This window comes from Sebastes fasciatus, chromosome 13 (genome assembly GCF_043250625.1).
Source record: "Sebastes fasciatus isolate fSebFas1 chromosome 13, fSebFas1.pri, whole genome shotgun sequence".
Taxonomy (NCBI): Eukaryota; Metazoa; Chordata; class Actinopteri; order Perciformes; family Sebastidae; genus Sebastes; species Sebastes fasciatus.
In genome coordinates, this window is record NC_133807.1 from 10616600 (window position 1) to 10643364 (window position 26765).

Consider the following 26765-nt stretch of genomic DNA (forward strand, 5'->3'; position numbering starts at 1 on the left):
GTGTTGTTCTCTGAGCTGCAGCTCTCTCTGCTGGATAGAAGCAGTTAATACAGATTTCATTTCACTTATGGATCCCTGCAGGATGAAGTCACACTTCTCTTACCCCCTCCACAGCAAAGGCATTCAGATTTATTGTTTAAATAAGAAAAATCTGATTCCTGTTTTGACACAAAGGAGCTTTGATTAAACCGTAAAATGTAGGAAAAAAAGTCTTTTCTCCTTCTATGTAAATACATAACAGCAGAAATAGCAACAACACAGCAGACACAGATGTAAACAACTTAGCTTTATTGAGCTCTGACGATGGGACAACGCTGGGCACAAACAGACCGAAGTCATATGACATATTTACAATAACACATAATTTCAGTTCACACGATTGGGGAATTTTGCACCTACTTTGACAAATGAGCAAGCTCTGGAGGATGATATTAGTCATATTTTTGAGTATAATTTGTTAAGTATAAATAGCGTCAGGAATTAAACATCAAGAGCTGAATGGCCACATTTTGATCCAATCCCGGTAAACCTTTAGAATTCATACTGATATATCAAGCCAAAGATAGTTGTCCTCCCACTCCTGAAACCAGGCAGGTCTGTTCGGTTGTTGAATCATTTAGGTGCATGCACATATTTTGGAAAAATCTAAATTAAACACCCCAAAAAAAGACAGAATTTAGCTGCACCTAATACTCCGTTTGGATCACTATTCTTTTTCACAAATATCAGCTGCAAAATATCTTATGTTTAAGTAGATATATACACATATACAGCGTAGTGTCTGTATGCAATCTTTTAACACCATCCTGATGTTTCACAGTGTGCAGTCACATGAGCGTTCAGTCTAAAATAGTCTGCATGACGTGGTTTCTAAAGAAATTCGTTGTTGTTAGTTAGGAGGAAAATTACTCATTTGAAAAACCCGAAAACAGGAAGTCACAAGGCAGGCTGACAAATATCAGACCTTGAGCATGAGATAAAATGCAGAATTCAAAGGTTTTTCCCCAGTTTTTTAAAAACAGGGCATTGTGTCTGCATGCAGCTGGAGATTGAATGTCTTTCCCCAGCACTGGAATAACCTTCAAAAACTCCAGAGTTGCTTTCCATCTCACATCATGAGTATCTTTCCTCTCTGCTCTATAGTTCACTCTAATTGCTATTCAAATATTCCTTCTCTTCTTTCATGTCACAGTGATTTTGTCAGAGCACTCCCTATGGTCGGCTGTCTGTAATTTTTGGTGATCTCATTCTGGTGAAGCTTATTCTACTGTTAAACTCATCATAAGTCACTCTGGATAAAAGTGTCAGCTAATGCTATATGTTATGAAATGATAAATGATTCATCAAAAAAAAAAAAATCAAAAGTGTGCATACGGTCTTTTCTTACAGTAGCTCATTAATAAGATTTGAAAGTGTCAGTTTTAAACAGATCAAAGTGTCATTATGGTCTAGTTTTATGGTCTGGTTCAACATTGCCATGGTAGATCACTATGCTGTTTTTCAAAAATTACACTTGTTTCATTATAAGATAACTTATTTAGAATATCTTACTCATTTACTCCTTATTTTATATTAAAACAAATTATGTCCTATATTATTCGCTGAAGGCAGCAAGAGTAAAATGTTGAATTGTCGTTTTTACATTTTGTTTTTATCAACAGATTAAACGAACAAGATACATCATGTTAATTTAAAGGTGCTGTTAGGTGGAGTTTGTAACCTTTGGATGGAGCCACGCTAGCAGTTTCCCCCTGTTTCCAGTCTTTATGCTAAGCTAAGCTAACCAGTTGCAGGCTGTAGCTTCATATTTACTGTACAGACATGAGAGTGGTATCAATTTTCTCATCTAACTCTCCGCAAGAAAGTGAATTTCCCAAAAATGTACTTTAAATTAGCTTGAAGGGGTTGAAAGAAATACGTGCAATTCTTTGAAAAGTGGGGTCTCCCTTCTCTCAAATGTCCCCGAGGTTTCTACCAGAGCTAGAGAGAGAGACAGAGAAGGAAAGAGACTTTTCATGTCCTTTAATGACACATCTGACCAAAAATAACTAAAAACACCTTCAAACCCAGCAGCTCACTGAGAGGAGAGAGGGCCTCAGGCAATGTGGCAACGTCAACGCAGCGGGACATACATACAGTAATGAGGTTAGCTCCCAAATGGCACCTTGCCATTCTTCAAACAGCGCTGACATTAGGCTCCATTCAAGCCGTCACCTACATAATGTAGTGCACTTCATGGCTTTCTACACTGAGGCCTGTTTTTTCCATAATGTATAAAGTGTGAACTCTGCAGCGATCCTCTTATCGCTGAAAAATTAATTAAATCCACCAGGAAATGTGGAGGACCCAAGAAGCTGGGGGGGCTGAAAAAATAAAGGAAACAGGTGCTCTCCGGATTGGTTCTACTAAATAAAGCTACAAAAAATATGAATCTGATATGAATGAATAAAATATGAGCTCTTCACTGCCTTGAGTGCATTTCATTCTATATATATTTACAACTTTCCTCCTGTTAAACTGTTTATTACATTCACTCTTTTCTCAGCTTCTAACACTGATCAGAAACGGGCAGACTTTTTGGCACGTATTTGTCTCCCCATAATATCCCACATCATTACATGGATGTTATGTCACACACAGACACCGTTCAGAGGGACACAGAGGGAACACAATCAATTTTCTAAAAACAAAACTGCAGGACACAGCGATCATCACGCTACCTCATCTGGTAAACTCGTACCCAAATTTTGTTCTCTTTCCATCCATCAGAGGGTGCAAGAAATGATGTGAAACTCACTGAACAGACAGAAATCTGCTTATTCTCGTCTTCTTTTAGCATTGTTGTAAATAAAAAGAACAGAGAGCAGCAGCTGCTAATGCACATAATCATACTCCACAAAAGGTTTAACATTATTCATTTCTCTTTTTAGGTTTACGATATAAGGCTGACGAGAATAATGTTCTTCATAATAGAAAATAAATACAACTGACACTTTTCTAATTCACACTCAATAAACTGAATGGAGACAAACCAGATGGACAGTAAATATCTCAGTATAGGTTTGTTGATGGAAGCCAATCAAGATAAAATCCAGTTTACATGTCTACTGTCTACAAAAAGGATGGATTTTTTAAATTGCAATAACTAAAAAAGTATTTTGTGTGATAAACATATGTCATTAATGGAAAACTGTAATTCCTTTTAAGGCACAGTAAAATAAAAAAACACATTTTTTATGTTCAAATTCTGTGTTGCATTGTTAACTGTTCAGTTATTCTATGATAAATACAGTCAAAAAATCTTTTTGGAGTGTTTTACGTCACATTCCCTCTCTTTGCTCATCCTGTAAAACATTAAAATATTTTTGATGACTCTTGAACTCGAGGCAGATTTCAGTCTGCAAAAAAATTCTTTGCATTTCCAATCATTTAAATCTGTCTCATAATTCCATTATACTTACAAATATTTCACATTACAGGAGCTTCTGTTTCACTGTGAATTACATGGGGCTCTGTTTAAAGGTACAGTATGTAGGATTTGGCGGCATCTAGTGGTGTGGCTGCAGATTACAACCAATTGAGTACCCCTCTACTCACTCCTCCTTTTTCAAGACTGCGGTAATGTGAGCCACCGAGTGTAAAACTGTGGCAATGCCATTCAAGTCACTCAGAGGCCATCCTTACCATAATAACACAACTTTAGGAGCAACGGAAGTCAGACGGCAGCTGGCATTACCACGGTTTTGCACTCTGTGGCTCACATGGTGGCCTTCAAGTAATGTAAAAACGCTAAAAGGCTCTCTAGAGCCAGTGTTTGGTTTGTCCATTATGGGTGGAGCAACATGGCGGACTCTGTGAAGAGGACCCGCTCTCTATGTAGATATGAAGGGCTCATTCTAAGCTGAGGAAAACACAACGGTTCCTAGTTTCAGGTGATTATACACTAATGAAAACATAGTTATGAATATTATATTCCATTTCTGCTAATAGATCCCCCGAATGTTACACACTGTTCCTTTAAGTTGCTCTTGTAGTAGTTTTTAAATGGTGGTCAGAGGTTGTCAGAGATTATATAAAGGAATCAGCTGAAACAACTGGTCCAGAAAAATCCACTCTGACATCATCTCTCTACTCTGAATATCAACATTGTGAAATGTAAACTATGTGACCTGTGACATAAGGTTTCCGAAAACTGCGAGCCGTTCGTTCCCTGTGGCGAACAACCACTTGACTTTACACTGTACAAATGTCAGCTGGTCTGTTCGCACATACATGCAGACAATTATTTCACTGTGCGACACTCAAAGGGCTTCTGTTGGCCCTCTGACAGATGCACAGCTCCTGTTTCTCACCTCCAGGGAAAAGTTCACCACAGCAGAGCCGTGACATTTGAAGGTCAGTGGACCACGAGGCCAGAGAATGAGAGAGTGGAGAAATCTGCTACGTTTTTGCTGTTTAACATAATTTCCTCCATTTTTTGTATCTTATTCCACTTTCTTTATCCTGTGAGCAAAATCGAAGCATGATCTGGACAAAGGAGAACCAATCTCTCAGAGTATAAACATGAACCTTTAAAGAGTTCTTTACAGATCAGTCTTTTCGTCCTGTGCAGCTGAACTCGAGTCCATCAGTCTGCGCTGCTTCTTCTGGCCAGGATCTTGTGTGTGTAAATGGCTGCATGTGTATGTACATGTATATGTGTTTACATCTGTGTATGTGTTTTATTGTGTGTGTGTGTGGACATTCAATACCCAGTAGCATTGGCAGGCGGGTGTATGCTGAGTGTGGAGAAGCGTGTTCCTGATCCTGAAGCAGCAAAGCTGTAAGCTGCATACGCCACGACGGAGCCGACCATCAAGCCTGTCATATAGGAGACTGTCATGGTGTTCCCTGGAGAGACACAGAGAGCAGAGAGTGAATGTGGAGCTGATAGCTTATCCAGACTGAACGGTATTTTTAAACAAAAGATGCCCCTGGGACAGTGAGCGACATGTAAGAGATAAGATAAGACAGTAAATAACAAGACTAAAAGTCTACAGCCACGTTCAACGGCAAGAGACAGCTACGTTTTTGATCCCGTTTAAATTGCGGCATGAATCACACATATGATGTTTGTCAATTTAAAAGTTATTTTGCAAGTTAAGAACGTTGCAGTTTGTCGTAGGTTTGTCGTAATATCATTTAGTAATCACTTGCATGACTTTTGGGTGTGTCGTCTTTCTAATTAAGTATTCTCACGGTCTAATATTTCATCAGTCTTACGACAAACTGCGACTTCCTTGACTTGCAAAATTATGTTTTTAATTGACAAACACCATATGTGTGATTCATGACGCAATTCAAATGGGATCAAAAAAATATTTGTCTCTCACTGTTGACTACCGTTCATGTTTTTTCCGATATAAGGTCCCATGGTGGTCCACCGGAAGGGGAGGTACTTTGCCTCTCTCTCTCTCTCTATAATGTTTACCATGTTCACCATCATAGTTCAGTGGGTTAACATGTTACTTCAGTACACACTAACTGCAGTATGTTTTGCAGTTTGTTCCAGTAGTAAGTTAGATCTTTTTAAGCTTACCTATCATGATATGGGATCATTCATTTGAAACTCGTCATTTTGGGAAATACGATAATTTGCTTTCTTGTCGAGAGTTCGATGAGAAGATTAATATTACTCTCATATCTGTATATGTATATGTATATGTATATGTATATGTATATGTATATGTATATGTATATGAAGCTACAGCCAGCAGCCAATTAGCTTAGCTTAGCATAAAGACTGGAAACAGAGGGAAACAGTTAGCCTGCACTCTTTAAATGAAACAATCTACCTACCAGCACTTCTACAGCTCACTAATTAATACATTAGGCTATATCTTGTTTGTTTAATCTGTACAAAAACTGAAGTGTATAAACTATATGATGTGGTTTTACAAGGATTTACAATTTTGTTCCAAACTATTCTTGGCCGGGAGCAGTGACTTTATTTCTCCATAAAAAAGCTGTGTTCGTCCAAGAAATAGAAAAACAACAACATGTCGTTTTTACACTATAGTGTTGATTAGTGAGCTTTAGAGGTGCTGGTAGGCTTTTCTCCTGTACCGACAGTAGACAGACACATCTTCAAATGGTTTCTTTTGTCCGTCCAACAGTCCAAAGCACAAGGATACTCAGTTTGCAATGATACAAAGCAGAAGGACGCATCAAATTACATTTGAGAAGCTGGAACCACTGAAAGCTTGCTATTTTTGCTTGATTGATTACTTGAATGATTTATTTATTTATTTTCTGTCGATCAGCTAATCCATTTAGAGTTTGATGTGTTCTTTTTGGAGCTGAAAAAAGACCAAAAAAATGAACATCACTACGGCAACTTTTACAAACTATCTATCTCTATATACAATTATTTACCCATTGAGGTGAATAACTCACCTGCCAGCTCCCTCTGTTCGGGCGGCACTTTGCCCGCAGCCTGGATCATCGGAACAGACCCGAAATAGCCGTTGGTGACTCCCATGAGGAGGGAGAAGAGACAGGGCCAGGCGGGATGGGACAGGGTGGGCCGGTCGGCCGGGTACACGCACATGACAAACAGAGGGATGAAGACCACCCTCAGGCAGGAGAAGAAGAGCAGGCGGCCTCCGGACCACTCGTATGGCAGCGCTGCCAAGATCTGAGGAAAGAGAAGGGGTGTGTCTCAATGATGCTGGGGGTTCAATTCTGCTTTGTCGCCAGAAATATTGTGAAACAAGCACAATTCTTAAATTAAAGTTAAAAATGAAAGGTGAATATTAGTCCATGTTCTGCAGCAACTCTCTAAGCCATTGGTCTACTAGCTGCTTATGGCACTTTCCAGAGAGCACAATAAATAAGTCAGTTTTTGCTCTTTCTTATCATGACTTTTTTCTTTTTACCTCTAAGCTACCTTAATTTTCTTTCCCCATTCTCTATTTAATTTCTCCCTCCCTCTTATCTTTTTCTCCCTCATTTCAACAAAATGCTACATTTGCTGTGAGGACAAAGTCAAAGCGTACAATCAGAACAACTTTCACTCAACCAACTTTCTTCCTTTCAAAGTCAAAATTATGACTTAAGGACACCAGATAATGTTTAATTTCTGAATATTCAGATAAAGCCTTTGAGCTATGTGCAATTATCCCAAAATAAACCCAACTTTTTTTTCCATTCTCACTCTCAGGTTTAATAATTGGAGCAACTCCTTTAACAATTTCACAAGGTCAGCTCCAGTGTCACAGTGTGACTTTGTCTCTTTCCTGCTTCTGTAGTGCTGAGGAGCCTGAATTAAGGCCTACAATTAAATCCCAGAATCTCAGGAGGTGTGAAATGATAGGGATTGCCAAGAGCTATGTGAATTTTAGAACGTAAATGATGAGGTTACAGTAAGAAATTATGAATGCTGGTATCCCATTTTGGCATATTTCCCCTGGGGGAGGGTGGGGGCACTGGGACATGTCCCATAGATGTCCCATAGAGTCTATGAATATAGAAAAATTGAATTTGAAAAGTCTATGGCATAGACTTTTCAAATTCTATTTTACAGTTTCAGCTTGATTCATTGACTACAAACCATGCCCTCCTACTGAAACTCCTGAACTCTACTCTTTACTCAATAAACTAGCTGGTGCTTATAAGAAGTGCTGCTGCGACTGTAATTATTGAAGCTTCACTTAACTCCACCTGATGTTGTCAGCAATATTTTATCATCATTAATCAAATCTAGTATGATTTCTTTGTATTTGATTTTACTGTATAGTATAGTACATGTCATACAGTAGTATAGCCTGACATTTCGCTGTATAGTATAATAAGTCACAGAGAAGCTAATGTCATTGTTTACTATGGTATGTCATAGAATATTGTAATGTCCTAGTGTAGTGTGATATATCATAGAATATTCAGATGTAATAGTATACTATGATATCAGATAATGCTTATACAGTATGTAACCTGGACATCTATAAACCTTCACTTTACAACCAGATTTAAGCTGGTTTTGACCTTCAAATCACCAAATCAGTGCTTACTCACAATCTGAGGGACTCAGGGGCTCCCCTGAACTCTTTACTCATTAAATTGTCTGCTGCTTATGAGAAGAGCTATTGAGAAGATTATTGACATTTCAATTAACTCCATCTGAAGTTGTCGGCAATATTTCATCATTATAATCTAATCAGTTTCCTTGTGATATATTGTTAATATAAACATATTGATTATAACTCCTTTGGCATTGTCTTTGAAAAGCAAATTAAGTTAATAATAAAACTGAGCTCTGTTCTGCAACACAGGACTGGAAAACCCAGTACAGGATGTTCTACAGTTATTAAATGTCTAAGAAAAATCCAGCCTCTCTGTCTCTCTCTTACAGCCAGTTGTGTGTCCGACACTATAGCCCACAAAACACAGATATATGAAAAAAACGTCTAAACTCTATTTCCCAATTTGAATAAATTATGAGGCGAATTCAAATATGATTGGAATGAAACAGAATTTTTCCAAAAATGCAAATCATGGGCGCCCCGATAGCTCAGTTGGTAGAGCGGGCGCTCATATAACAAGGCTGAGTCCTAACCGCGGCGGCCCGGGTTCAAATCTGACCTGCCGCTATATCCGCATGTCGCACAATCAAGGCGTTTCAAGCAGTTCAGGAGCAGTGTTTCTGTGGGGTAGAGCAACTCCCTTTGGCGTGGGCAAAGGGGAAAGGGGAAAAGCACAAAAGCATAATAGGTCCTCTTTAAAAAATGTGTGCCTCACCTTGCCTACAAAGTCCGACATGTTGAAGGTGGCCATGATGAGGATGGGGAGCCACTCTCCTAAGGTGTGGTTTCGTATCTCTGACTCCAGCCCGGGGAACAGACACAGAGTGATGCTGTAGGTCACTGCTATAGACAGCATGTAGGCCCAGATCACGCGGGACACCACATAACGATGCACGATCATGTCTGGTTAGAGAAGACACATACACACACAGGGTGATATTCAAAAGCTCTCACTTGAGCAGGTTAATTCACTAAGAACACGTTCCTCTTCCCATGAACCACCAGGGGATGCATTTAAATTTCAAATCCATCTGTTGGAGTCAGAGGGTAATTGAGCAGTGAGTACACGGGATTAAAAAGAGAGTACCGCGGACACCAGGCCAGCTCCTCCTTATCTTGGCCTTCGGGGCGTCGAATCGCACATACGTCCCACCCTCAAAGTCCTCGACGACTTCCTCTGAAGGTGTCGGCGCTGTACCACCATTTCCCTGAAGAGATAGACACACACAGACAGTTTCTTCATTTTTTTTAATAAAACAAACACATGACAGGTAGAAAAACCTTTGAGGCCAGTCATCTACATTACATCAACCTTCCAATAGAAAACATACAAACTATTAAATTAACAATTATCTAATTTCACAGGAAAACATCCTCATTTTGTTCCTCATTTCCTGAGAATTATTTCAAGGCTTTTTCAAGGATATTAACAGTTCATTAAGAAAACACTAGGGGTAGCTATCACACAGTAAATAAACATATTCTCTCCAAGTGGTTTAGTGAACTTTATCTTTCTATTTTTCATTAAGAATGGCTTCTCGGCTGCATGACATCAGCTTTTTACGGCTATCAGAGACGATCACTGTGAGTGGCTGCAGGTTGACGTAATGATGTTGGAGAGGCTGCAGATTAGACAGCAAATAAGCCCAGGAGCCACACACAAGCACGCACGCACACATACACACACACACACACACACACACACACACGTCTACAAACACACATTTCCTCTTCACCTAAACATGTAAGCACATCCTTCTACTCATGCTTCTTTCCAAACACACACTTTTTCATAGGCACATCACACAGACACACAGACACAGAGACACAGGCACACACAGACAAGCACACACACACACAGACACACAGCAACAGACACACACACACAGACACACAGGCACACAGACACACGCACACACACACACACAAACACACACACACACACACACACAGACACACAGCCACAGACACACACACCAATCCATTAGTTGATTAAAGGGACCTGCGGGCCAGAAGGCACCACTCTTCTTGATTATCCCTTAGCATAGAGCGCTCGGTTTCCCCCGGCAACCAGAACAAAGAGCTGCCTGAATCAGCCCCCAGATGCAGAAAACGACACACACACACACACACACACACACACACACACACACACACACACACACACACACACACACACACATACATTACTGTCAAACACAGTGTGTGAGGGCGTCCCTCACACACTTGTCTTGTGCGTAATGGCGTACAAACACAAACACGCACACATGAAAAGATGACAGCCTGAGGTGATGTGTCTTCCTTTGAAGGCTCTGAACACACACACAGGGCGTGATGAAGAATATTAGCTCCATGTCTTCAGGCTACAAAGTGCTGCTTCAAGCATGAATACTAAGTGGATTTACCTCTTCTCCTGTCATTTTTCAGTCACTTCTTTCTAGCTGTGTTTCACCCCTCTGTCTCACCTCTTTGCCTCAACAGTTTTCTCCCCACCCTTTTTTCTCTCGGTGTCGTGACTCTCATTTCCTCTCTGTTCGCAGGCGGCCTCAACCTCTCCCTTTCTCTCTAAAACTCCATCTTTCTTCATCTATTTTTTTCCCCGCATCACCACTCTCATCCCTAATAACCCCTTCCAAAATCCCTTTCTCTCTCAATATTTCTCTTTGTGAGTGGCAGCCCAAAAGCAACCCGGCGCAGCTTAAATAAATGATACTGCATTTTAAAACCCACACAGCCCTCAATCCCTGTGTGCACACTCAGACTGAAGAGGAGACACACACACACTCCTAACAGAAATCAACAAGGAAATGGGAGTTGCATGACACCAACGTTTAGAGGCCTGATATTACCTCCTTGTCTTGGTTAGGAAGCAGTTTGTTGTTGCAACATTTACGAAGGATTTAATGAATGAAACATGTAGAAGAAGCTTTAACGAGAGAATCTCTTCGCCAATAAACTGTCCACAAACTTACAAATCTTACTTCCTCCGCGGTGACATCATGGTGAACTCTGTATCCGGTCCCATTGTCACGGGGGTCGTGACCTTTGACTGGACCTTTGCCCTGGGCGTTGTTGGTGTAGTAGCGGACGAATTGGGAGCGGCGCACCAGCAGGTGAAGCAGGAAGCAGAGCATCTCCATGCTGATGGAGATGAGGAAGAAGATGAGCGTGTTCCTCCTCTCGTCGGGGATCAGCAGCTTGGTGAAGATGCGCGACAGGGAGATGATCACACCTGCTGTACCTGGGAGTAACAGGAAGTACCACGAGAAGAGGAAAAGGAAGAGGGTGAGTGATGTGATAGGGATGTGTGTGCACAATTTGTTGTCTGTGTGAGCGTACTTACTCTCTCCAGTCATCACCCCCTGCGTGTACCTCTTGGGCAGCATCCCCATGTAACCATAGAAACTGGACTGCTGCACTGGGGAGGGATGAGGAAGTGTTTATCAGTACAAACAGTCAGCACTGTAACAACACAATTTATTTAGAGGCACCACTTCCTGAACGTCCACACACCACTCGGGAGAAGCCACTCTGACCTCCGGACCTCCGCTAATTAAACTGTTTCCACTGTTGGCTGAAAGGCTGTGTGTGTGATCACACCCACATTAACCACGAGGGACGTCGAGCTAAGTCATTAGCAGCAGCTGAGGACTGAAGCCTCGACTGTTGCTTGCTGTTCATTTGACAGCTCTGACTGAGCACCACAAGCACCACAGTTTTGCATTAATCTCCTTATGTATATATACAGGCGGTGGACAGAGTATCAGCCCCAAAATAAATATTGGAAGCTTGCGATTTTTATTGTGACTGTGTCAGAGAGGTTTGAGTTATACTGTATGGCAACATCTGAGGCTGTATTATACATAAATGTGTCTCTATAATCTATACCTCCATCTATGATACAGTAGCAGCCTAATATTATTCATATTCACTGCAGGGATTTTTCCATAAATCATGAATATGATGGTGCTATGAAATTCAACTTTACCAGTTTATTCTGTATATTTTACCCTCAGCCTCAGCAGATTAATGGAGCTGCGCCATTTTTCCATTGCTTCATTTTTTTAACCACTTAAGGGCAGCACGGCAAGCTGTAAACACAACATTGACCTATTATCACTGTATCACTGTATTTTTACTGTAAAGCCACCCACACACGATCAGCAGTAATATTACTCTGCGCTAGCTGTGCCATTGTTTTCTATGGGAGAGTGCTGGAAGCAACTAGGTGGAATCGCTACCCTTGGCGTGGCCTTTTGCCCTCGGCACCGAGCACTGTCAAATTTCAACTTTGACCTGGTTGCCACTGACCTTTCAAAGCGCAACCAATAAGAACAGCTACAACTGTTGTTGTTGCCTAGAAACAGTAAATGGCATACTGCGCTCTTTTTGGGGACATATTTTACCTGCTGCCTCTGTAAGGCTCAGCGTCCTACCTCGCGGTGAATGAACAGCAAATGTCTTATCATGTAAAGGCATCTTGGGTTGTGTTAGCAAACAGTTGCTAATTAACATTAATTTGGAGTTGTGCCAACTGACAAATTTAAGTCCAATATTCACTCTCCCTTTACCTCTGGTTTGGTCTCTACTTACTCCTGAAGGAAATATGTGTCTCTGTAGCTGCTAAATGCTCCACCATGTTCACCAGCTAGACACTAACTTTATCTGTCAGCTGTTTGGTGCTGGGCGGGTAGAGTTTTTAGCTGAAAAAAAGTTGCATGCTGGAGCTAAAATCAAGTCGATGAGAGTCAACCAAAACAGTAAAGTTGCAGTCTGGGAAAAAATAATGAGAATTGCTAAAATGCTGTGTAGAGCTGTGAGGAACTGCAGAGTCAGGTGATAATTCTCTTTTGTTTTGTCTCTACGAGCAACTTTTTTTTACATTACACATATTCATCTGACTCATTGTTGATATAGAAATATTGATTAGTGCAGCTTTAAGGAACACCCTGTACTGCATATATACCATATAGATGGATAGATAGAAAAGCATCATTATTAGTAGTACCTGTACATCCGAAGGCCACCACTCCCACTGACACGAGGTTGACGATATAAGCCTGCCTGGTGGTGAACTTGGCCAGCCACACGTCAAACACACTGACAAAGACCAGCGGCCCGAGAGCTAAGATGTAACCTGCAGAGAAAGAGACAGACAGACAGACGGACAAGTGAGGAGACGCCACTGAACCAGGCCACGTCGCGATCGCATGACTGAACACATATTTGACAGGGCCGACGTGCGAGCGGTATCACTTCCATCTGCAGTCCGATCCTGAGTTTATTACCTCCAGAGACAAGTTCTCCAGCAGACAACACACTTCAAAAGACATTTCCTCAAGAATGCAAGCAGAGCTATTTTAAGCTGCAGATGGTACGGTGGTGAAACGTTGCTCTTGCATGCACCGTATATGTAATGATTTCAAAATTCTCCTAGGGGGGCATACATTTTTAAAGAATTTTTTTTTCATATGGAGTAGGCTGAACAGCTTTAGTATTTGCAAAGATGTGTAGTAGCATTAAAATCCAGCTTTTTAATGAATAATTTCTCTCCAGTATCAGGCGTAGTCTTTAACAAACCTGATGCAAAATCTGCCTGAATGTGCACGCTTGTATCTGAATGCTTTACCCACAGCGAGTTCGCTTTAAAAATGTTTTGAACGCCAAAAGCAAAACTGAAGATGATGCAAGATTTTAAAGAAGTGAAAAGGAAAAAAAAAATACCAGCGCTCTTGAAAGACAGCCCCTTGTGAGTTCACAGTCTTGGGCAAAGTTTGTTTGAAACATTTTATGAATAAAACCCGCAGGAATATTATGGCAGAATGTATTTTTCTCTTTCTCTTTATACTGTCTCCCCCATTTTTGCCCTGCGTATTCTGCTCTGATAAGCTTTGAGGTTCCCAGAGGGTCATTAATAAATGACCAACAGCAGAAGTTCCTATAATGAGAAGTTTTTCACAATTAAAGCTTTGTCTGTGAGCGGGTTCCTGCTCGACTTACCCACAGTGATTCTGGTGTGCAAGCTGAGTCTCTCCACCAGGAAGTTGTTGAGGATGACGGCCAACAGAGCCACCAGGATGTAAGTCAGACTCATGTCGAACACGATGGACGTCCCTGAAACACACACACACAAACAAGTGCATGACCCCTGGTAGTTGGACTTGAACATGTACTCTACAGGAGTATATGCGTCTAAAGGTGTAGCTTTCTAAGAACATGCATGGGTTAATTCATGCATATTTATACCTTCAAACTTGTGGTGCAGGTAGTCGACATCAGTGATGAAACTGTTGTAGGGAAGCAGGAAGCCCACGCCAGCCAATAGCATTGCAAAGTAGATGCCATGGTAACGGTCGTCAGGGATCGGCTCCTCAAAGTCTGAGCGGAAAGGAAGGAGTCAAGGGCTAGAGAACTAAAATCACACTCAAGCAGCAGGGATAAAAATGACATCTGAATCTTCATTAAAGCTAATCAGGATGGATGAAGCTGTAGCAGCAACAGTAACGCCTCCGCTCCACTGACAGAGCAGCTAATGCACTAGAGGACCTCGTTCCTGTTGTATTGGTGAGAGATTGATCAGAGGAATTGCTGATTATGGACGAGCTGCCAGAGTAGTTTCAGTTAAAACTGGACTTTTGTGTTTTGCAGCGGATTCTATTTCATGGTTAAAAGTGTGATGTGCCAGTTCTTTATATAACTGTTCATAATCCTTTCATAATCCTGTGAGCCTACTATTAACTGCTCCGAACCATTTTTCAGCTTTTATATTTTACAGCCGACTAAAGGGGAAAGACACAAATTTGAGAGTATTTATTTCGCTTCTTAATGTTTTATGTAATTTGTTATTATGGTATCTGGGACTGATAAATTATTTTCCTATTCATCTCCTCAGTGATCCACATTATTTTCTTATAAATAAATGCCTATTTCAATAACCATATATGAAATGGAAATGCACACACATTATACAGCTCCTGGAAGCTTCTACATTGCTGCTGTTCTGTTGGATTTGCCGTTTCTGGGGTAAAATGAAACCCCTTGCATTAATTGTGCAGTTAGAGCAGCGAGCAGAGAACATCACCATGGCTGCACAGACAGAAGAAAAGATCACCGCCTGCAGAAACTCAAACCTCATTAACAGAAAATCCAATGAAGACACCGCAGCACCGCCCTGACTGTGTGACTGACATTTCAGTACAGAAACTGACAATATGGAAATCTTTTATGGTGGATTTTCCCTTTCTAACATTCATATTTATGGACTGTATAAAAATTGTTTGGGTGGTGAGGGGCAGCCGATTCGACTGCTATCAGGCCATTAAATAGGTGTTATCGTCGCTATAACAACCATGCATGTGGGTCAATAGGGGCGTACTCCACCCAATAGTAGGTTTTATCATATATTCATATGGTAGATCACCGAAAGAAGGTATAAAAGAACACAACAGCGACCTCTAGTAACTAATTTAATCTATTAACTATAATGCAAAGGAAGGCTGAAATAAAATATAAATTTAGACTGAAAAAAGACCCTCTCCTGCTCTCCCAAAAAAGTCAGACTACTCTTCCAGCCAAAAGAAAAATTACACCACCCTCCCCCTTTTCTGACCCTCTCTCACCCCAAAATCATTTTCCGACAGTCCCTTAGTAGAACCACAGACAGTAGAGTAGGTGCAGGACTGTAATGACAGGCTCGGGTTAATTCAGTCTTTGAGTCAGCCTTTCCAAACCTGTTTTTTCTTTAAGGGAAAAGGCAGACTCTTCTATTTTGTTGGCTGTACACTGACATATGGAGACTGACAGCTGCAGGAGAAAGAGAGACAGAGGCAAAGGATGAGACTGAGAAGAGAGAGGGGTTTCTTATCTAGGGCCTCCGCTGTGGGTCCTTGGTCACTTGTGATCTGATTAACGTGCCCTTTATGCAACCTGAGTAACCAGGCAACACAGCAGTTTTCTTTTAAAGGTCACATATTATACTCCATTTAAACTAGTTATTATAGGTCTCAGACACCTCCAAACCATGTCTCTGAAGTTTTTTTTTCAAAAAAACAATCAGATCATGCATTCCAGCATGTCTCTATAACCTCTGTTTCAGCCCATTTCCAAAAGTGCTGATTTCTGTGTCTGTAGCCTCTGTCTCCTCCCACTCTGCTCTGATTGGTCAGCGTTTTCTGTCAATCAAACGTCCTCAACAACAGCGTCACCCTCCCCCTCCCTCCTGGAGAAGCGCTCTCTCTCTCTCTCTCTCTCTAGAGAGAGAGAGAGAGAGAGAGACGAGTGGAGAGATAGGAGCTAGAATAAAGTTTATAAACCACTTTAAAGTTTATAAACCAGAAACTTCACCCAGCGCACGTTACCGGAGGAATCTGATCAGAAATCGGCGACACATGATGAACATCTGCGGTCCAGATTCCAGGTTTTCCTGACGGTTTCTCTCAGGTAAATAATGCTGTTTATATCTCTGTTGGTTAGCTCAGTGTTTACCTCATGCATCAACTCTGTAAACCGTAAACATACACTCTGTTTTACGTCTGTCTTTACAGATCCATCTGTGAGAAATGACCGACAGAATCATCCCAGAGGAGAGCAGATAGCTGTGAGCAGACAGCTGAGAGCAGACGGCTGAGAGCAGACGGCTGAGAGCAGACGGCTGAGAGCAGACGGCTGAGAGCAGATGGCTGAGAGCAGATGGCTCTGTTTACATGGAGATACAGCGCTAACCCGGTAGCATGTAGCTAACCCGTTAGCATGTAGCTACATGCTAACGGGTTAGCTACATGCTACCGCTATGACACGGTGTGTAAACACAGCGACCATCAGGGTGGAAAATAGAAGATGTGAAACAGTAGTCAGTTCATTATTTCTGCTAAAAGATAAATGTATGGAAGATCAGAGTAATGGTATATTATTTACAGTAGTAGCTGTCTCTGTGTTACCATGACTACAGACCACCGGAGCTTAGCTTACCATAGTTTACCAGAGCTGAAGACTTTCTCCTGTACCATGTTAACATAACTAACTAACAGGTGAGATGATTACAAATGCTGTGAATAATTAATATTGTCATCTGTCAACTCAAATAAAGTTTGACTGTGAAACAGAAATGTGTTGTGTTGATTACAAGTCACTATTTACTACCTGTACTCTGCTACATGCATGACATCAAATATATATAATATATAAATATCATCTGTTTAAACAGTGTAATTACATAAAGCCTTTGTGAATGAACATGTTATATTTAGATGATGGGAGTACATGAAGCCTGTTCTGCTGGTTTTTGCAGACTAACTGTAGGAGCTACTTTGCTCAAGTTCGGTTGAGGAGGAGAGACAGTGACGCGCTGTGGGGCGGGGTCAGCTACTGAAGGTTCTCTCTGGTTCGACCAGGAAACCCTCACGTGACTTGCATTCTCTAATGACGTCAGAATACAAGGAAAAAAGCGAATTTTTTTTCTGCACCCATTTCCGGACAAACGGAGGAGGAGAAAAAGAGAGAGGATGGTCTTTTATGATACTATGGTGGCCTGTAGACACACTGGGGACAGATATTGATGTTTAAAAGACATGGAAAAGTGCATTTTGCATAATAGGTGACCTTTAACAGGCCAGCATCCTGTTTTCTTTTCACATTTTCTCTCTCTGTGTCACTGTTATTATTCTCTCAGCCTCAACCATCATCTGCAAACACATGCAACACATGTGGCAGCGGTTGACTGACATTTAAGCGTGGGCGTTGCTAGGAGACGCACTGTCAACTACAAGAGTTTTTTCATCCTATTTCAGCAAGCACACATAGCATTGATTATGTATCGTGTTATATGTTCACTAGCCGCAGAAAGGTGAAGCTAGCTAGGCTAAATAGCTTCCACCTGGAATATGGAAGCTTAGATGTTAATTTTCGCTCATTTAACTTCAACGCCTGCTGAGTCATCGGCAGCTCTTCTCTTTGGTGATGACAATTTTCACCAAATAAATACACAAGTCAGAGCAAACACCAAAGATATGTAAGCTATACTAATATTCCTCTTATTAAAATTATTTTAATTTTAGTTTGACTTTAATAGAATATATAGCACATAATAATAAAAATGAAACAAGACTGGTTAACACTAAGATAAGATTACTGCACTGGAGTGAAGAACTTATGTATTCATGTATTGATCTGATAAATCTCTCTCCCCGTCCTTCCTCTCTTCCTTTCTTGTTTCTCAGTAAATAAAGGTGAAATATTCTACAAAAACATGCAATGCAGGGCTTTCTTTTAAAAATGGCAGTGTGCCATCAGACTCTACTGTCGTTCCCTCATTACCCTCCAAAAAGGTTGTTATTTGCATATAACAATGCAAGTTGTGTAGCCTATAAAACCACCATCCATTTCACATTAAATCTCTGGAATCACTGGGGGAACCTGGCAGTAAATATGGATATTATATATACCACCTTCTGTATATACACATATAGGACATTATTTAAAAATGTAATACCTGTCTATTCATCTATAAACACTTTGCTTTTCCTGGTGTTTTGGAATAGAAGTTTGTAGTGTGTTTTTTTTTCACTTTGATAAATTGTTGTTGTTGATATATTGATCTCTTTCCTTCGCTCTTTCCTTGTTCCTTGTCTATTTATAAAACCAGACACACACACACACAGATAGACAGAAGAGAAACTCCCTCACCGGGCTCGGACAGCGCCAGCACTCCTCGCTCCGGGGCGTCTTTACTGATCTCCTCCTCCTCCAGCTGGTACGAGTCGAAGCTGTAGCTCTGCACCACGCCGCTCTCTCTTCCCTCCCTCCAGCCCTCCCTACCTCCCTCCCTCCATCCAGCTCTTCCTCCATCCCTCCACACATCCCTCTCCTCGGGCATCTGGACCGGTGTGGGCCTGCGGCGCTCTGCTCCCACCGAGCCCATCTCTGCACTACAAGTATACACGCACACACACACACACACTAAACACTTTACAAGCTACGCACTCTTGGGAGTGTGCATGTTAAACACAATCCCAGAGACACACCCTGGAGAGAGGCAGGAGACCTTCAGGTGATGGAGGATCTGCAGGGAGACACAACAGGAGACAGAAGCAGAAACTGAATTAAAATGTGAAAGAAGAGGCAGAGATAAAAAAAGGAAATCTGTCAGTGCCTTGCTGAAAGTGACAAGAGTCAAGGTTAGACACTCCAAAGAAACATAGTTTGCTGTGTGTCTGTGAATGTGTGAGAGGCATATTAAATGAGACCGACAGAGTGACAAAGGATGCATGACTGGGTGACAGACAAGGTGAGCGAAAATGCAGCTCTGCATTCAACAAACAGGCACTGCAGCCAATCTAGAAGAGAAGAGACTGACAGGAAATGAATCATATTAACCACAATTTTGATGATCAATTAAACAAAAATGCAAAACCTTTACTGGTTCAAGCTTCTCAAATGTGAGGAATTGCTGTTTTTCTCTGTTTTATTGAATATCTTTGGGTTTTTGACTGTAATTCGGACAAAACAAGCACCGTCAAGACATCAGTTTGGGCTTGGGGGAAATTGTGACGGGCCTTTTTCTCTATTTTCTGACATTTTGTTGATTGATTCTTCAATAAACCAATCAATTTAAGTCAATCAAGTTATCTGTCTGAATAAGAAGGGTAGTTTAACAGGATAAGAAGCCACAACAATATAATTTTAAATAAATCAGCTGACATAAGGCTTCTTCATTAGCTAATGAATTCTGGGAAATCCAAAGTGAAGTAACCAATAAAAAACGAAATACTACTTACAAGTGTAAAGGGCTGCTGTTGTATTTTACATGTATTATCATGCAGTACAGCTGCAACTAGTGATTACTTTCATTATCATTTAATCTGATGGTTATTTTCTTGATTAACTGATTAATCGTCTGATCTATAAAACATCAGGAAATACTGCAAGATGCCCATTATCCTACAGTCCAAGTTGACGTCTTTACATTGCTTGTTTTTTTCAATCAATGGTCCAAAACCCCAAAGATATTCTGTTTACAGTAATGAGAAATACCTCATCGATTAATCAAATAGCAAAATAGGTTCTGATAAATTTCCTGAGCTTGTCAATTAATTGACAAAACATTCAGCTCTATTAAACATCACTGAAAGTGTAACACAAAGACCAGCAGCTGAAACATCACTCAATAAGCTGCTTTCATTCATTTGGGTCAACAGGGAACTGTTATTGTTCCCAGCTGGATCAATAGAAATGGGTGTCGACATTGTTCCATATGCAAACACACACACACACACACACACTAAAAGGCACAAAAGCTCATCTATCTGCACACCTGTGTGGTCAAACAAAACACACAATCCAGCTCTGTCACCACACATCAACCCTGCGGGCGGCCTCGCTGCCTGCCGGCCTGCTCACCTCTGATGCCCTGCGATTTAGGCTTCACTCCTGGCCTACTAAATGAAACAGCATCACTCATGGACCTGCTTTGTTTTCAGGGTGAGATCCTATTTTAAATCCCCGGCTGCAGGATCAGATGATGTAAGAAGGTTATCATCTCTGTAATTTGGGCTCATCCTGGCCTCCAGTAGAGATGCAGAGAAACAGGGAGATGTGTGATTAAATAGAGACTGCCTCTCCTGGATACCATCACTATTGAGAAAAGCTTGTGTGGTTGTTTTAAAGCAGCAGGGGGTAGAATTGGAGCAAATATGATTAAAAAAAAGTTATTTTTATTAAACGGTCACTATATCCTGACAGTAGTGCATGAGACAGGTCATCTTAAAAAAATCATGTGTCTCTGTGTCTTTCGGTGCTCCTAATGACATCTGCAAGATTTCACAGACTGGAGAAAAGCAACCAATCAGAGCCGAGCTGGAGCCTTGCCGTCTCTTAGCAGCTGTCAATCACTCAAGAACTCTGAACAAACGGTCAAACAATGCAGCGCTGATCAAATAGGAATCAATATTCTGTTACTATAATGCCTATTTCTCTCCTCAGATGTTTTCAGAATCATCTTGTAGTGTACTGTTTAGCTATAAAATTAGAAAGTTTGTGACCCAGCAGCCATGTTGAGACCATTTAAGGAAATACCAAGCACCGCCCACCAGCCGGAGCACAGCCAATAGGAACGCTCTCTCTCTGAAATGACCTGTGATTGGCCAAAATCTCCCGTCACAGGCTAGATGTTCTAAAGCCTGAAAACAGAGCCATGAGGAGGTGCAGAAGTCTAGTTTTCTCTCAGAACACCTGAATTACAATATGCTGAAAGGTTGTTATGCAATTTTTGCCCAATGATGCCAAAAAAGTTCTGCCTACTGAAGCTTTAAATTTGATGCCAATTCACTTCACATACACACAGAGCCACGTTGCAGTTTCAGTTTCCAGACTTGAGGCGGCGCCCTCAGCCCTCCTTTAAATTAAAAGGCTCCAGCCTGCGACCATAATTGAATTGCAGTCTAATATCACGCTGCAGTTTCTATTGTTTACTTATATAATGATAAAAATGAACATCAACAGTGATGAAAAATCACCTGATCTTACACTTAAAGCACACAATATATACCCGAGGAAATACATCTTTGTGTTAAATGCGTTTAACTCCAAATCAATTAAGCTGCACGTGTTCTGCTTGTTATAGCTACTATACAGGCGCGTGAGCAAAATTACAATTATAATTGATTAAATGCAACAAAAAAAAAAAAGCACGACGTCTGTGAGGACACAGAGATGCTCTCTCAGTTATTCAAATTTTTCTAAATCATCATTAAAAACGGTCCCAATCTAGTCCAACAAAGGTTTAAATGTGGCTTTTTCCATCCATCCTTTTGTTTTTGTCTGCGGTGGCTTCTCTTCCTCAGAATGAAAAACAAAAACACACCAACAACAGGTTATTAATGGCCCCTTTACCTCTGGTGTCTCCTCTCTCCCCCTCCGGCGCTTACGGCAGCAGGAGCGGAGTCCTTCCTGCGGGATCCTCGAGGTGGTCTCAGCCGGACCTGGACCTGGTCCCTCCTCAGCCCGTCTCCATCAGACACAAGGGAAGCCCCCGGTGCTGTCCTGCCTACATGCGCTCTTAACGCACCATCCAGCAGCAGCAGAGGAGAGGAAGCGTAGATGGATGGATGAGAGGAGGGGGGAGGAGAGAGAGAGAGGAAGAGGAGGAGGAGGGGGTTGTTGCCTCTGGCTCTTCATCTTTTGCAATCAGTCTTTTCAAACGCACTGTTAAGAGTGGAGGAGGAAACCATCAAAAATGCATGTTTAATAACTTTTTTTTCCCTTCAGAAAAAAACACTTTGCATACCGTTTCAGGCGTGCTTTAAATTATTAAGTGTTTCTGTACACATCATAAAATGTAGCATGCTATTAAAAAAAAAAAATGTCAAGGGAGGAAAAAGACTAAATGCTGGAATGACTTTTTAATAATAACATAGGGCTGGGCGATAATTCAATATGATAATTTACTGTCTTTCAATCATATCGTGATGAAATCATATATCGAGATATGATCCACAATTACAATAACAAGTACTAACTTAAGGACAGTGCAATATGTTAAATTACGACAGTGCAATATGTGAAATAGGGACAGTGCAATATGTTAAATTGGGACAGTACAATATGTTAAATTACGACAGTGCAATATGTGAAATAGGGACAGTGCAATATGTTAAATTACGACAGTGCAATATGTGAAATAGGGACAGTGCAATATTTTAAATAAGGACAGTGCAATATGTTAAATAGGGACAGTACAATAGGTTAAATTGGGACAGTGCAATATGTTGCATCTGTGTAATATTGGGTTATTTGTCACTTGAAACTGTTTTGAGTTCTTTATTAAATGAGATAGAGATGAAATAGTCTGTATTTACATTTGTCAAGGATTTAATTCACACGGGTACACAAAAATAGGCTTCATTATTATTTCGTATAGACTATTACCAGAAAACATGCTATATTGTGATACGTATCGTTATCGAGGTATGACATTACCTAGATCGAGATTTTGGCCATATTGCCCATCCCTAATATAGGCTATTATAACTTGTGATCAGCAGCTACAGTATAATTCACCATATATACCACATAAACATATACAAATCCTCTCAGTATATTTAAAAGGCATATTCACAGCAATAAGCCAATTATGAACATTATAGTGATGATAGAAGATATAAAAAATACAAATTAAATAGGATAAGATCGCTTTAAATTTGCTGAATTTTCAGTTGAGCGCATAAATCCCAGGAGATCCTGCAGGAACATTATAAAGTTGTGATTTTTTCATTCAAGATTTTCTCTTTGTCTTTTTTTCCAATTTGATCTGGCTTTATTGGCATGTGAAATATGTGTGTTGTCAAAGCATATAGATAAGAAAAACAGTGGCTATGAAAGAATAAAAAGAACAATGGAGGGAAAGTCACATTCACACAGCCACACACAGACAATACTGGCACTGCACGCCTCTGTGTGATTGACAGTTTTATCAGTTCAGTTCAATATGCTAATGCTTTATCATTGGCAGGGGCTCCGTCATATTGCACACCCCCACTGTTGCCATAGCGGAGCAGAGCCAGATGGGAATTAGCTAAATGGTATAGCTGTCTTTTCAGGTGTGCAATACAACAGACCCAGGATCTGCTGCTGCAGCTGCATTGCAGGATGTGAGGTTGTGAGTTTGAATGCAATTTGTTTAGAGTCTCTGTCTTTGCATGCTGTCAGATGAAAGATACTGTTTTGACTAATGCAAAAATTCAGTTCACCTAACTTCTGGCTCAACATCACAGAGCGCATCAAACATCAACTGTATCAAATGATGTAGTGCATCATGTAAAAGGTTTATCCCACCTGAATACTGAATCTGTTCTGTGGTGAATTATGGCATTTAGAAAAAATGTCATGCTGATCATTTGAAGATTATGTACAGAGAGAATTCCCTTTGATATGCTGGATTTCTATTTTTGATTTCATCAACATCCTCCTGGCACATGTTGTAGGCCTACAAGGGAAAATTAATCCAGTGATGTCTATCATCATGGTAGAAGATACAAATGAAACAGAAACTGTATCGGCCCAAAACACATGTAGAAATATTGAAAACAGAATGTACCTTACTATGCAACAGGGGTTTGCTGCACATACACAAAAGAAAAGTATTTCAAAAAGTACAATAAAGCAAAAGACAAAGCTGTATTCCAACAAGTAACCTCTTTGTGGTCAAAGCCATCACAGCTTTGGAAAGACAGTATAGACACAAGATTGTTCTTGACCTCGATAATCCTGAGAACTCGATACGATCGCTGTTTTTTGTCTCTAGGTTTGACAACAGATTTAGAACAAAAAGAATTACAGCAGTACATTTACATTATTAACTTGTGCTTTACTGTAGAAGCCGTAGGCCTACAGTAAAGCACATATTTCACCTGTTGTGGCTCAACAAGTTGCCTGTTTTTAGCCTTGCTAGCGGCACGGCTGGATTCATGTCCTCCGCAGAATAAATTGCAATAACTTTGGTGATGCCCTGACTTTTCATCTAGTGCCATCATCGGGTAAAAGTTTAAAAAATACTTTGGTTAATGACTAAATAACTACCTGCATGCTAACATGCTAAACTAAGATGGTGAACACAATAAATATACCTGCTAGACATCAGCACATGCTGACTTTAGCACTTAACTCAAAGTAACATAAACATTTAGTCTTAATATACATTTGAAATAGTTTTAATTTTGATTTAAAGGCAAGTTGGGCTGGCTGATGGTTGAGAGAGAGCGCGAGAGAGAGAGAGAGAGAGAGAGAGAGAGAGAGAGAGAGAGAGAGAAATTAAAACATTTACCCACTGCATTTTCTGTAAAAACAAAACAAACAAAAAAATCATATGTGGATGATTTAAAGCTGCCGTGTGGAAAATGTTCACATACATTGTTACTCACGAAAACACATCTTGTGTATCCTTGAGCTCTAACAAATGGGTCGAATGCATTTCCTTCCTCACAAAACATCTGCAAAGTTGATTTTTAAAAATATTTTAAATCCAGCATTGTTTCCATTCATGTTTACTCACTTGCAGTCTTCTTCTTCTGTTTGCATTGCAGTATATCTTGGTGTGTTATCCGGCACCTGTAGATCAGATGAATTGTGTGAAACCATTGGCAGGACTGACAAGATAAACAAAGGTGGGAGAAACAGAAGCTTATAGAAAAACAGCTCCATAGCGGTGATACTAGAGGTGGAAAAACTCCACAGGGAACCTTTAAATAGAGTGCTGCTGTGCCGACTGTTAACCTTTGGTCAAAATCAGGCCTAAATACTCACGATAAGTAAATATTAACACAGAAATGATAGTTAATTTCCCAATTCTTTTCAGTTCCACATTGCCATCCAAGGAAATAAAAACACAATTCACAGTAACAGTGACAAAAAGATACAAAACTGCAGCAATAAAAGCCAAAGAAATACTGGGAAATGCCAACTGCATTTGAAACAGCGCTGTGTCCGGACAATGAAACAACACTAATCTGTGATTCATCAAGCAAACTGTTCTTTATGAGACACACAAACATATCGTGTGGCACAGCGAGCGTTTTGATGCCAGTCCAGAAACACGTTCTTGAGATGAATTTAATCTGCTTAAAATCCTCTGGATCACGAGGGCGTTGTTTTCTGGTTGTCTGCCTGCTTATCTCTTTAGCTGGCTGTTTGTTTACCTGTCTGACTCTCACTTTACCTGTCTGCCTTTGTTATAATGAAGTTGCCAGATTTCTGTCTGCCTGTCTAGCTCTCCATTTGGCTGAATGCCTGCCTCTCTCTCTCTTTGTGTGTCTGTGGCTTTTTTCTTCCTCCCTGCTCAGCTTGTGGGAAGCCTTGCAGCTCTGGATTTATGCTAATAGTAATTGTTCGTCATGTTGTTTTGGTCCACAGCAATCTGTCCAGAAAGAATGAGTTACTGCCGAGTTTTTGGTGTGTGTGTGTGTGTGTGTGTGTGTGTGTGTGTGAGTGTGTGTGTGTGTGTGTGTGTGTGTGTCCTATAAATATTTTTCTCTGCAGCTCTCTGTTATGAATGTGTGAAAAGGTCAGACCATGTTACGCCTCCTTCACTTAAATGGAATTATTTTTCTGTACAACCAACAGCCTGCGGGTCTGTACTGACTGAAGTGTCGATAAGTCTGTGAATGTGTGTGTGTGTGTGTGTGTGTGTGTGTGTGTGTGTGTGTGTGTGTGTGTGTGTGTGTGAGAGAGAGAGAAAGCACTTCATTTTAACCTTTTTATGTGTGTTTGCTGTGTGTATGCATTCATTTTATACGGATTTATTACATGTATATCCACTATTTACTCTCTAACACTAGCTCACAGTTGTGTGTGTGTGTGTGTGTGTGTGTGTGTGTGTGTGTGTACGTGTGTCTATCCCTCCATCCGCTCATCCATCCCCTCCTTCCAGCCTGGTAAAGATGCTGAGCCTCGACAGTGTCTATATTTAGCTGCTAGTTCAATCAATGACGGCAGAGCCACAGCACCATGACTCTGCATACTGATAGTACTACCGCCTGTCGCCACCTCCGCTCACCTCTGGAGAAAAGAGATAAAGAAAGACAGAGAGAGGCGGGGAAATAGGCAAATTAGAGAAATGACGACAAGAAAATGAGAGCAAAGCCACCAAAAAAACGACAAAAAAATGAAAGAGAGAGAGAGACAGATGGGGCCTTAATCCTATCACACGGTTAGAGGAGG

General features: G+C 40.8%; 1 protein-coding gene across 2 annotated transcripts in view; it reads right to left on the bottom strand.

Moving 5' to 3' along the window:
- Positions 1–273: 273 nt before the first annotated feature.
- Positions 274–26765, bottom strand: part of slc29a4a (solute carrier family 29 member 4a) — a 33905-nt gene continuing 7413 nt past the window's right edge. The window contains exons 2-13 of one of the 2 annotated variants that reach the window (XM_074655388.1): positions 25102–25157; positions 21945–22256; positions 18741–19116; positions 14307–14438; positions 14061–14174; positions 13069–13197; positions 11404–11478; positions 11042–11301; positions 9148–9268; positions 8776–8963; positions 6436–6676; positions 274–4890 (exon numbers count right to left, since the gene is read on the bottom strand). In XM_074655388.1, coding sequence (XP_074511489.1) covers positions 4745–4890; positions 6436–6676; positions 8776–8963; positions 9148–9268; positions 11042–11301; positions 11404–11478; positions 13069–13197; positions 14061–14174; positions 14307–14438; positions 18741–18975 — 1641 coding nt within the window. In that variant the 5' untranslated portion in view covers positions 18976–19116; positions 21945–22256; positions 25102–25157 and the 3' untranslated portion in view covers positions 274–4744. Of the gene's footprint in view, positions 4891–6435; positions 6677–8775; positions 8964–9147; positions 9269–11032; positions 11302–11403; positions 11479–13068; positions 13198–14060; positions 14175–14306; positions 14439–18740; positions 19117–21944; positions 22257–25101; positions 25158–26765 lie in introns of both variants that reach the window. The other variant, XM_074655387.1, reaches the window with a different exon arrangement.